Here is an 11,575-nt window from a genome sequence, read left to right as displayed (position 1 = left end):
GTTACTATTTAAATAACTCATTGAACCTTATGATAACAGAAATGCTGTCGAAACCTTCACCTTCCACAGCATGATGTACCCTAGAAAAGGAAATTCGTGCAGCTACCTTGTCCAGTTTTGTGCACATGGGAGGAAATGCTATGGTAGAGTGGTTTGCTACATCCTCTTCAAGAATGTTACCTATGCATTGATCACTGAGTATGGCTTGGGTGGATTGATTGTTTGCCAAGACCTTCCTCCACCACAGGATGTAGTCCTGAAGGAAATTGTTCATCAAAACGTAATTGGTCAACATTTTCTCTACATTCAAGAAAGCGAAAGTCCCTTGCTTGTGAAATGTGGTGATGTTATCGACAAGTGTCTTTATGTTCAAGGCTAGGATGGGAAAGGTTTTATCACCTTTCTAGAAACTTCCTATGAACATGATTAGTAATTATTTTCAACTAGCTGTTAAGTGTCTTTCATACTCAATCATCAAATGCAATCTGAAATATCTGTTCAAATTTAATCTGTTAATACAGTAAATGTTAGGTTTCCTGTGCACTAGGCCCTGTCTCAGCCAAGGTTTTGTCATTCAACACTAAGATCAAACCTCAGTGCACATGTGTTTTTATTGCTTGTTATTTTTGCCTTTATTCTTCGGATGATCTTTTAACTAGACTCACATTTAAGGAATAGAACATTACGGAGCCATTACGGATATTGTAGCAATTTTTAAGAGAGGCACCTCCTCTCTAATAAGCACCCCCTCTATTAAGCAACCCCTCTCTGAAAAGCACCCCTATGATAAGCACCTAATCTCTAAAAAGCACCCCCTTTATAATACTTTCTAATAAGTATCCCATCTCTGATGAGCACCCCCTCTCTTATAAGCACCCCCTCTCTAATAAGCACCCCCTCGCTAATAAGCACCCCCTCTCTAGAAAGCATCTCCTGATAAGCACCCCCTCTCTTATAAGCACCCCCTCTCTAATAAGCACCCCCTCTCTAGAAAGCATCTCCTGATAAGCACCCCCTCTCTTATAAGCACCCCTTTTAAGCACCCCCCTCAAATAAGCACCCCCTCTCTAATAAGCACCTCCCCCCTCTTATAAGCACCCCCTCTCCCGTAAGCACCCACTCTCTCAGAAGCAATCCCTCAAATAAGCACCCTCTCTAATAAGCCCCTCTAATTCGTTTTTGATAATAAGCGCCGCTATTCTTATAATCGCCCCTTTGGAGTATGAAACACCTTCATTGCACTGTCCAAAGAATTATGACTATCGTATTGTCTTTCTAAATTTAATTGTTTGTTTGTGTTTGAAGATATGTGAAGAGGAGCCCTGTTTTGGGAATTTTCTTTACAGATTTCCTTTAACTAGCTTAAAGATATCAGTTGAATGGAAATTCCATCTCCAGTTGTAAAAACCATATAATTTTCGTCCAAGGTTGTAAGAAGTACATTATTATAAGATGATGACCTCTTAAAAAATCTAGCGCTAATTTTTTTTTTTCGTTCTATAGCCAACGGTTAACCTCATTGAGACCCCTCCTAGAAGACTGAGATCCTTTTTTAGTTTCCCGGAAAAACGCAAAACATAGAAATCCATGAGATCCGGAGTTAGATTTCTTATTGAGATCCATTTTGAAGATGGCTTTCCCAGCGTTGAAGGTCGTTTTTGGATTTCATGTGTTACCGCAAAATCCGAATTCCCGATTTCAAAATCAAAACCCATATTCGTTGAAGTTAAAGTTAAGCACCCAGACTTCTTTGAACACGGCATCTTTTTTCTGATTGGCCTAGAGTAGCTCTCGACCCAATTTCGTAGCAGCCACATTCAAAATGGCGGAGGAGCTGCCGTGAATTTGGAATTCAAAGAATCCATGTCGCTCTCAAGAGTCGGTTTATTTGGACAGTTGTGTTACATTTGATGTCAAGTACGGCTAGACATGAGGATGGCCTTAACAAGATAGTCGAAAGGCCTTAAAGTCGTTGGTTATATAAAAATAATCTTATTTCTATTCAAAAGAGTCCAAAATAATTGCGAATACTTATGGAATATTGGGAAAACGGCTTTAAAGTCCTGGGTACTTTTGATTAGTAAATCCGGATTAAAAATTATGAAATACAGATTTCGGATTTTGCAGTAAATGACGAAAAGCAAAAACGGATTTTGACGCTGAAAATTCTGTCTTCGAGGTGGATTTCCATTAAAAAATTAAATCCAGAGCTAATTTATTTTCTGTACTCATAGCCAACGGTTAACCTCATGGAGACCCTTCCTAGAGGAGATCCTTTTTGGATTTCCCGGAAAAACGCAAAACACAGACATCCATGAAATCCGGAGTTAGATTACTTAATTGAGACCCACTTTGAGGATGGATTTCTCAGCGTTGAAAGTCGCTTTTGGATTTCATGTTTCACCGCAAAATCCGAATTCCCGATTTCAAAATCAAAATCCAGATTCGTAAGAGTTAAGCACCCAGATTTCTCTTAGCACGGCTTCTTCTTTCTGATTGGCCAAGATTGGCTAGGTCTCGACCCAGTTTCTTAGCAGCTACATTCAAAATGGCGGACGAGTTGCCGTGAATATAGAACTGAAAGAACCGATGTCGCAAGTTGGAGAGTCGGTTTATTTCGACAATTGTGTTACATTTGATGACGGATCATGATGAATTGTTCTAGAAACTCGTCTCAGCTTCACTTTGTACATCGGATAAGTAAAGAAACTTCTTTCTACCATGATGAAATAATAATGTTTACCAGGAACCCCTCACAGGTGAGAGATCTTCAAAGAACTTTCAACCGATTCAGCGTCAATGAAATGTATCTTATTACATAAGAGCTTTACTTAATCATCTTCTAACAAATGTTGCACTGATCACCAAGGAATGGGATGATGGACAGAACAATGTCCTCCAGTCCATGGACTTAACCCCGTTGGACAACTCAAATGAACTACCCTAACATGCACCAACAATTCGTTTTTTTTGTTTTGTTTTCGTTAGTCGCAACAAACACCACGAAATTTAGGCGATTATTGTAAACATTCAAAATCCTCTCTCGAAATATAGCGTGTTCCAAGTGGTGTTACAAATTTCTTCAATATCGGTTACGAAGTAAGCCGAGAAATCGATAATATTAAATGTCCTTCAGTATATAGATTGACGCAGATACAAAATACACTTATGGGACTTGCACACCCATTTTAAGTTGCATTGTATACATATTTATGGTCAAGAAGGGCAAACCCCCCGCCTTTTTTTTTTTTTTTTTACTGATTTTCTTATTCTTAATGAGTTAAAGATTTTTTCATGGTGATTTATTGCAACAATGATTACTTATCACTGGTTCTTTAGCATTAAAATAAGAGCTCAAAATTAATAGAAGGTTAATCCCTTTTACAAAGTTTAAATTTCTGATTGTGTTCTTCAAAGTTCGCCTGGAAAGCATTTAAATGTAAATTGGCCAATTTGTCTGATTGAATATTTAATTTAACTAAAATAGAGATTGAGAAACTGAATTTTTAGTTGTGTTCTTCAGGAATTAAACGTTTTCCCCTCAAATTTTAAATTGAAAGGCTGAAATGTTAATTTCTCTGGCTTTTGGAATATCTCACTTAATTATCTTTTTCAACAAGTTTTATCATATTCAGTTCAAAATCCCAGAGCATGTTTCTGTTCTCTTGAACACTTTCTTGTAGACAAAGAGACTTATATGTAAGAATGTGTGTTATTTATAAACTGTGATGTAGAAAATGAATTTGAGATAAAACTAAATGAACCTAGATTAAGAAAAATTCTTTGAAAATGAAGAATTTGCAATTAATTAGAACAAATAATAGATTTTCTCTGTGATATTGATTGCCGCTCAATCTATAACAGTTCTGTAAGCACTTTCCTTGAAGATTATAGTCACCTTAGTTTACATTTTCATTCCAAGAGAACTCATGAATTGGCATGATTTATTTCATGTAAACCAACTGGAAAAAAGAAGAGCATTCATTGTTTTTCTTTTAAAAGACATTAATTTACTCATATTTCCATGAAGTAGAACTCTGAATCATGACATTAAAAATTGGTTGAGCTGCATGAAGTTTTTTCTGGGCTCATCAAGGCAAGAAAGTAAACAGAACATACATCTAATTATAAGCTACCCCCTCCCCCCCTCCTTAGATATAAAGACCTCTCTAGCTTTTCTTGTTTTAGTAATAAACAGGAAGCCATGCTGTTGTAAATTGGACATTATTATTTTCATTAAAGAAGGGCAAAGACAAGCTTCAGGGAGATCAAAGTCTGAACTTCCTTTTTGTTATGTTCTAGTTTTGTTTGTGTTGTTAGTTTTTAATTTAAGTTTTTTCTAAATGTATTGAAATTAATTCAATTTATTAATGCAATACATATTTTGATCAGTGCTGCTAGAGCTTGTGCTTTTTCTGTTCTGGTTAATTTAAACCTTGTCTGATATTACATTGTGTTTGTATGGCCCTCCATTTATAAGCCCTCCTAAAACCCCATACAAAGTTAGACATGTTTTGATGCTACTCTGGTTTACAGATTTAATGAATGTAACCGAAGAAGTTACAACTTAGAGACCCAACCTTTCAACACTCCTGTCTAGTGCCTTCATCAGGGGTGATCTAAACGCTGCAACAAGAGGTCCTTTTATATGATCACTAATTAGTGGCCTTTTTTTCTGATGAGGTGTAAATAGGCATCAGGAAGCAAACCATCATCATCACAATTTAAAGGAGCATGGGCAGAGTTAATATGCCAAGCCTCCAAACAAAGGCACTGGTGGTAACGCTGATTAGTGGTGATAATTTTAGAATTATCGCACCCAATTGTATGGATAGTTAGGCATGTGTGCTCTGATAGATTGCCTCAGCTTTAACATTGTACGTATTTTCTGGTTTTATACCAAATTCTCAGTGCTAAAATGATATGAAATGTATAGCAAACAGTGTGAAAGTTTAAATTTAGATCTCAGAATTTAGAAAAGATAGCAAATTTTGTTTTTCAAAATTTTCTAATTTCTGTTTTTATTGTCTTTACTTTAGTTATACTGGGGATTCAGACTTTGCGTTATCTGTCAAGGGTGTCAGTGTTGGCATTGAAGATCTCCAGGTATATTGTATCTATTACAAACAGAACATTTTACCTGCATGAGTTTTACCTGCTGTTTTCTTATGGTTTTCTTTTCGTCCCGTTCAGCTTTGTGGAAGTCTGCATGTGATTTTGCACCCTCTCATTCCAGCTGTTTCTCCTGTGGGTGGGGTGTCAGTCTTCTTTCTTATCAGACTGATAACTAAAGGCAAACGTTAATTCAAACACAAATTTTTGACAAGAAAAGTTGTTTTTTAGGTTGTCAATACTTGGATATTTAACAAATACATTCCATTTTTCAGTAGGTCTGTTCAGTTACAGACCGCAGATGTCAAACTGTGGTAAGAAAAAAAAATGGCTCTTAAGTTGCAGCTGAGTGTCACTGATGTGTCACCACATTTTGTCATTATCTGTGATCTATTACTGACTAGACAGACTGACTAACAAGGAATCCAATTGTTTATTTTACAAGGAAGTAAAATGTTGTTCATGGTGATGTAATCTATGCCTCTGTCCTCAGATAGATTGAATAGATATGATTCAGCTTATTGTAAATTGTGTTTGTTTTATTCTTTACAGGACGTAGACTTTGACTTAACAAATGTGGCAAATATTCTTGATATTCCTAGTGTGAGGTATGCTTCACCCTTCAAAAAAACTCACACAGGCAACAGTAGATATACTTAACATATGATGAACCATAAGTTGTAGTAAAGTACACATGATTTATGACTTAAACTAATCTGGATTAGAGGTGATGTGAGGTTCTCTAACTTCCCTTTTTTTCAGCGACATGATCCTTAGAGTAATATATGATGTTGTGGAGGGATTTGTGGTTCTCCCAAACAGGATCACAGTTCCTTTGACTGACATTGATCCGTATGAACTAAAATACCCTTTGCCTGACGTGAGTGACTTGTACTTATCATTAGAATTTTCTTTCTGCAAATTGTCTTTTATTGTGCCTCAAGACATGTTTAAAACAATTATTTAAACTTGAATAACTCAGTAGTACTGAGTACACCAAGTGCACAAATAAGTGAAGTTTTTAACCCTTTCACTCCCAAAATCTAATTAGTAATTCTCCTTACTATCTGCTATACAATTCTTATGATGTTAGTTCAGAGAATTTGGTATTGGATCAACTAATAATCCCATGGTTGACATTCTTCTCTATGTTCATCACCTGCCTGCTTGATATTGTATTGATATTGTAAGGAGAAATTCTGTCTTGGTCACTTGTGGGAGTGAAAGGATTAAAGGTTTTTGACAGTTGATTTTGCTTTCTCTTGTCACTCCAGGGTGTCCTTCACATTGAATTAATCAAGAAAGACATTGTTATCATTTCTAAAGGTTCTTCAGATCCAAATGTCATTCTCAGAGGTATGTGTTAAAGCTTATGGAGATTACTGTATGAGCTAAAGACATGAAAGAGCCCTTACTGACCAGCAGTAATAATTGTATCCAAGTGTCTTTTGGTGCTTGTGTCACTGAAAATTTTCTTCCTCAGTTTTATGGAAAGTGAATCATACTTTAAGTCAGAACTCCTCTGAAAATTCTACTTCTGTGTAAACTTTTTTAATTGTTTATTCTGAATTAAATAGAATCAGCAATCAGTGAGGCATAAATTTATTAATTATTAAGTCATTTTTTGGATTTCTCATTTGCTTTACCTCCATGAGGAGATAAATTCACTGGGACAAGATCATTGTTTTAGAACACCAATGAGTATGTGCACTGTAGCTCATGTGGATATTTCTTTCTGTTGCCAGTGGGAGCCAAGACATTCTGCATAAAGACAAAGGACAACACAGTGAATCCAATATGGAATGAAGTGTTCAAGGTAAAGATTTTGATGGGTTTGTGGTTCCTAGTCCATACTTAAAACATGGGATATTTCATTTCTGATTGTTTTGTTTCTGATTGTTTTAGTGAAGGCCTTTGTGGACAACTCACATGGTCAAAAATTATAAAGATTGGTGTCTTTAATAAAGACAAAGAATCTGATGATGAATCTCTTGGAACATACAGTACGTCATCATCCAAACATGAGATAGTAGAAAGCAACGCATATCTCCATTTTTTACATGTATGTGACTGTTTTGATGTTGACAAATGATGTTTTGTCTCCTTAGTGTTGAGGCTGACATTGGTACAATTGTCCAACAAGGCAATGTTGAATTGGTAAGTTGCAAATCTTTTTCTAACTAAAGAGTTGTATGTCATATTCAATAACTGGTGTTGGGAACCTTTTCTGAACACTGTGTGATTTGATATAGCATCTAGAGCAATTTTAAATTGATTGTTGGATTAAAGCAACTCAGGACACAGGCGGCCCAAGCTCACGTCTCGAGAAAAAGCCAACGATGAATTCATGAACGCGTCACGCGTTGTGTGACTCGGTGTTAAGTTACGGGAGGAACCGTTGAAAATTTGAACACGTTATAAGGAATAGTATGGGGAACGAAATATGGTCGATTTACAACGATAAATATTTCGAAATATGAATAGTTTACATGTAAAATCAATAAAACTTACTCATGCCCTGTGTATCCGTCGTAGTTTCTGGCGATTTCTGCCGTTTTAAGCTTGCTTTACCATCACTGTTATCCTTCGTCTTTTGACAACAGGACTTGGAATTCCTAGGAATTCCAACTCAGCACCTATGACTTTACCTGAAAATCTGTAAATCTAAAAAATTCCTGGGAATTTCTAGGAATTTTCAGGAATTTATAGGAATGTTTATGAATTACTGGGAATTTTATGCAAAAATTTGAGGCTAATTATATAAAATAAATACTTAAAATTAAAAAACCCCAGCTATAATTCAATTATTCAATCAATTTATTTACAAACTTAATTAAGGTTTATGTGTAAAATAACTTTGATTAATTATTAACATCAACATGTAGTAATATTAGGATGAAATTTGATTTACTTTTCTTTTCTTCAAAACTTCATACAGATTAATCCCCAATTACAGCTATTCATATAAAATAGTCCTAATCAATCATTAAATTTGGTTTGACACAAATTATTTTTCATAAAATACAATAACTTAAATGATATTTAAAGCATTCTTGGGAGTGAAGGGGTTAATTACAGTTATAAATAAAATTGATTTTTTAAATAAAATCTTGTCGTAACTGTAACAATAAATTAGAATGAAGTTATCCCAAACTGCAAACTTAGCTGCTGTTTTTTCCGAGGCGGCTCGTGGAAGGTTGACATACCATCTTTCTCCACGTGTCCATTGAAGAGAGTCGCCTGGGAAACTGAAAACTGATTCAAAATGGCTCTTTAAACGTTCCAGTTTCGTCTCATCACACGGAGGACTGCAGATTGCTGACCTCACCTTTCAGTAAAGGAAGAAGCCTAACAGGCAGCGCGCCCTTGAGGCTCTGACCGCTCCACGTGATCGGGTGGGCGTGCGCAGACGGGAGGGAACAGTTCCATGCCCTCTCTGGCAGACATTAGAGGGGTTTTAAGAAAACCACAACTGCAACGGCAACGGGAACGTCACTAAACAAAAGGTTTAATGAGAAGAACAATGGCTTTGCACGTGCGTTATAAATTTTTGTAAATTTCTCTGCGTCCTCTGCAAAACTACAACGTGAAATCACCAAACTTTGCGTTGTTTGGAGAACGTGAACGACGACGGTTAATTTTTTTAAATTTCAATTTCTAATTTAACGCCGTGTTCCTCATTCAATTTCGTTATAGATTTGACTGTGAAAAACAAACTAAATGACTTCAGAGTATCGCGAGATTCGTAGGTAAAATAAAGGTCCACTTTTTAACCGACCTTGTCCACGGCATCGCCGTCGTCGATTCTTAAACTCGCTATTGTTCATGTGTGGCACAAACTGCAATTTGAACAGTAAATTAGCGAACGGTGGCACAGGAAGCTAGTTTGTGGTGGTTTTTGTTAAGGAAGAAACACGTGTAAGTACATCGAGTGAGTCTGAGTTTTAGTCTTTCTAAATCTCTGTCTTTTGGGATCAATCAACATGTGTTCGTCAACAAAGTGAGAGTAAAGTGATTCTAAAATAACATGTGATCTTACAATATCCTCAGAGTTATTTCGCCTCCAAGTGCTCTAATTACGGGGCATACTTAGGTAATGGAAGTTTTGTTTAAAAACAACTGAAAATTGGCAGACTCTTTTGTAGAAATGAAAAATAAAAGAAAAACAAACAAACCAAAACATCCGAACACGGCGAACCACGTTGGGAAGGGAGGGGAGGTGGGGTGTCGTTATAGGTGCGCGATGTGCGCTAACTCCCAACCGTTATCCAGTTTCTTACACCTTTTCTTGACAGGATTTCAACTAAGAAATCCATCTCAGCCATTTGGATTCAAATCACACCTTCAAATCATTCCTCGTTTTGTATGTAACATTTACATCATGCTATAGAAATGCAGCCGATTTAGAACATCTACGTGTACTTTGGAGGCCGTTGTAAATACCGCGGTCAGTTGGACAGCGGTTTTTAGTAATGTTTCCTGGAAATCCTCACCGGCTCCAATTACCCGCCGAAAACAAGATGCCTAGTGCAACGGTTCTCTACCTTCCGTTTCCCTTTTTTTTTCGGGAGGGAGGGGGGGGGGGAGAGTACGGCTACACGTAGGCCAGGGCTCGTCCTATCGAAAACCTCAATTTAACGATTTTGTGGAAAAACAACCAATCGTTATATCGAGGGATGGTTGATGACTTTTTTTTTTTTTTTTTGTAGTGTGACGTCGCGCTACCCAGCATTTCGGGATCGGAACGATGACTGTTAATAATATTTGGGCTTTAATGTCTACATGAAGCTGCAGTACGCTGCACAGGTCTGTACATAGCCACAGCACCTTGTTTTTAAAGCACGGAGGACAAATTTCAGTGGAACAAGGGTATCAGACAGGAAATTCCTGTCATAAACACTTTCAACTACAAGATGCCTTCAAGTGACTAATAAGAGACAAAGAGGATAAAGCGGATTTGTAGCTTTGTTGATAGTGTCAGTGTCGGCATTCGTGGGATTTATGATAATCACAAATCTCGTTATTTTGTCATTGCGTTACTAGCCATCTTAGAATTTTCTATCATACTGACGCATATGTACGTGGTGGCCGTTAAGTAATTGCGTTACTGGCTTTATTATGGTCGGTAATAGTATATACCATCCAACAAACTAAGTGGCTTCAAGAAATGCTCGTATGTAAAGACGAACGAAATTACGAATTTCGCCGTTATCTTAACGCCGTCGGCATTTATAATGAGCTGTTAAAAGTGACGTTGTTCTACTGTTATAGAATTTTAGGATTCTGATTCTTGTTGGTCTGTTTCGCGTTTGTCTTTTGTCATGTGTTTAAGTTTGTTCGTTATATCGGGGTATATTATACGTTTGGGCCTCTGGATTGTATTCGTTATACAAGGATTTCGTTATATCGAGGTTCTTTCCTATACATTTTACTGTAACTTTGGTCGGGCTGAAGACTATCGTTCGTTATATCGAAGAATTCGTCGAAGTTTGTGAAATCGAGGTTCCACTGCGCTTTAAGTTGCATCAGGTCCCAGAGACCAGTGGAATTCTGGTTGCATGGTTCTTCTGGCTCATACTAAACTTAACTGAGTGTAATTTTCAGGAGAGAGGGATATGTCAGATGGTACGAGCACATCCTCTCACTTTTACTTTACTTCCCTTTTTTTGAAGTGAAGTTGCAATTAATTTTTTTACAAAACAACAAAATTCTCACACAATAAATTATCTTGGAGACACTTTGCTAACATATATTGAAGTAGCTGAATTTTGTCTTCTTTACACATAAAAATTAGTATCACAATGATATAGCAGTTCCATTTTTTAATAATCTATTTTCTCAGTTTTGATTGTTTACTGTGCAATAATACCAGCTTAAGCTTTTGTTTCTTTGTTCTAGGAAATTTAATAGAATAAACCATTGAACTTTTTTTGTAATAAGTATATCAACAAAAAAAACAAAATAATATGCTTCGTTGACATCTTTCAAAGGTTTCTCCCAAAGATAAGATCATGATGGAAAAATCCCTTTGTTATTCAAATTCTAACCAAACAGATGGAAGTAAAAGATGATTGTCCAATTTTGTTTACTACAGTTTTGAATATTTAATTTTAAGGATAACGGCCGCCTGATAGTATCAACGAACTTGGAGGATTAGTTAACAACAAACTTAACTGCTAAATCTTGAAAAATAAAAAATAATATATCTGAGTTTTAAGATTATTCTGAATGGAGATGTGCATTATATATCATAGCCACAGTACTTATTTACTGTGGCTACAAACTGATGACTGGGTTGAATTTTGTTTTGTGTTCTTTGAAATGCTTACATGTTCAACTTTCCTATAACTATTTTCTATGGCATCATGTAGGTATTTGACTATTTTAACCCTGGTCTTATAGACTTAATTATTTTAGCCCAAACTAGTAAATTTAAAAAAGCATTATAGATACATAAACAACC

At 36.3% G+C, this 11,575-nt stretch overlaps 1 protein-coding gene across 2 annotated transcripts; it reads left to right on the top strand.

Annotated features, from left to right (window-relative positions):
- The first annotated feature begins 2,568 nt into the window (after positions 1–2,568).
- LOC131782964 (extended synaptotagmin-2-A-like) lies at positions 2,569–11,507 on the top strand. 2 transcript variants are annotated; one of them, XR_010718094.1, is made up of 9 exons: positions 2,569–2,759; positions 5,040–5,106; positions 5,665–5,720; positions 5,875–5,992; positions 6,387–6,468; positions 6,858–6,928; positions 7,018–7,115; positions 7,221–7,269; positions 9,822–11,507. XR_010718094.1 is itself a non-coding variant. In XM_066169334.1 (8 exons), exons 4-7 carry the CDS (start codon positions 5,879–5,881, stop codon positions 7,224–7,226), a joined length of 273 nt encoding a protein of 90 aa, XP_066025431.1. In that variant the 5' UTR covers positions 2,569–2,759; positions 5,040–5,106; positions 5,665–5,720; positions 5,875–5,878; the 3' UTR covers positions 7,227–7,269; positions 9,822–11,507. The 2 variants fall into 2 exon arrangements, 1 of the variants encoding a protein (XP_066025431.1); XM_066169334.1 differs by lacking the exon at positions 7,018–7,115.
- The last annotated feature ends 68 nt before the right edge of the window (positions 11,508–11,575 follow it).

Source organism: Pocillopora verrucosa, chromosome 1 (genome assembly GCF_036669915.1).
Source record: "Pocillopora verrucosa isolate sample1 chromosome 1, ASM3666991v2, whole genome shotgun sequence".
NCBI lineage: Eukaryota > Metazoa > Cnidaria > Anthozoa > Scleractinia > Pocilloporidae > Pocillopora > Pocillopora verrucosa.
This window is presented reverse-complemented; position numbering and strand designations above follow the sequence as displayed.

Bases quoted from the DNA above. Each gene is read 5' to 3' on its own strand.
- LOC131782964 (XM_066169334.1), top strand. From the start codon at position 5,879: ATGATCCTTAGAGTAATATATGATGTTGTGGAGGGATTTGTGGTTCTC. The intron at 5,993-6,386 runs GTGAGTGACTTG...TTGTCACTCCAG, and splicing joins TAAAATACCCTTTGCCTGAC to GGTGTCCTTCACATTGAATT. The intron at 6,469-6,857 runs GTATGTGTTAAA...TTCTGTTGCCAG, and splicing joins TCCAAATGTCATTCTCAGAG to TGGGAGCCAAGACATTCTGC.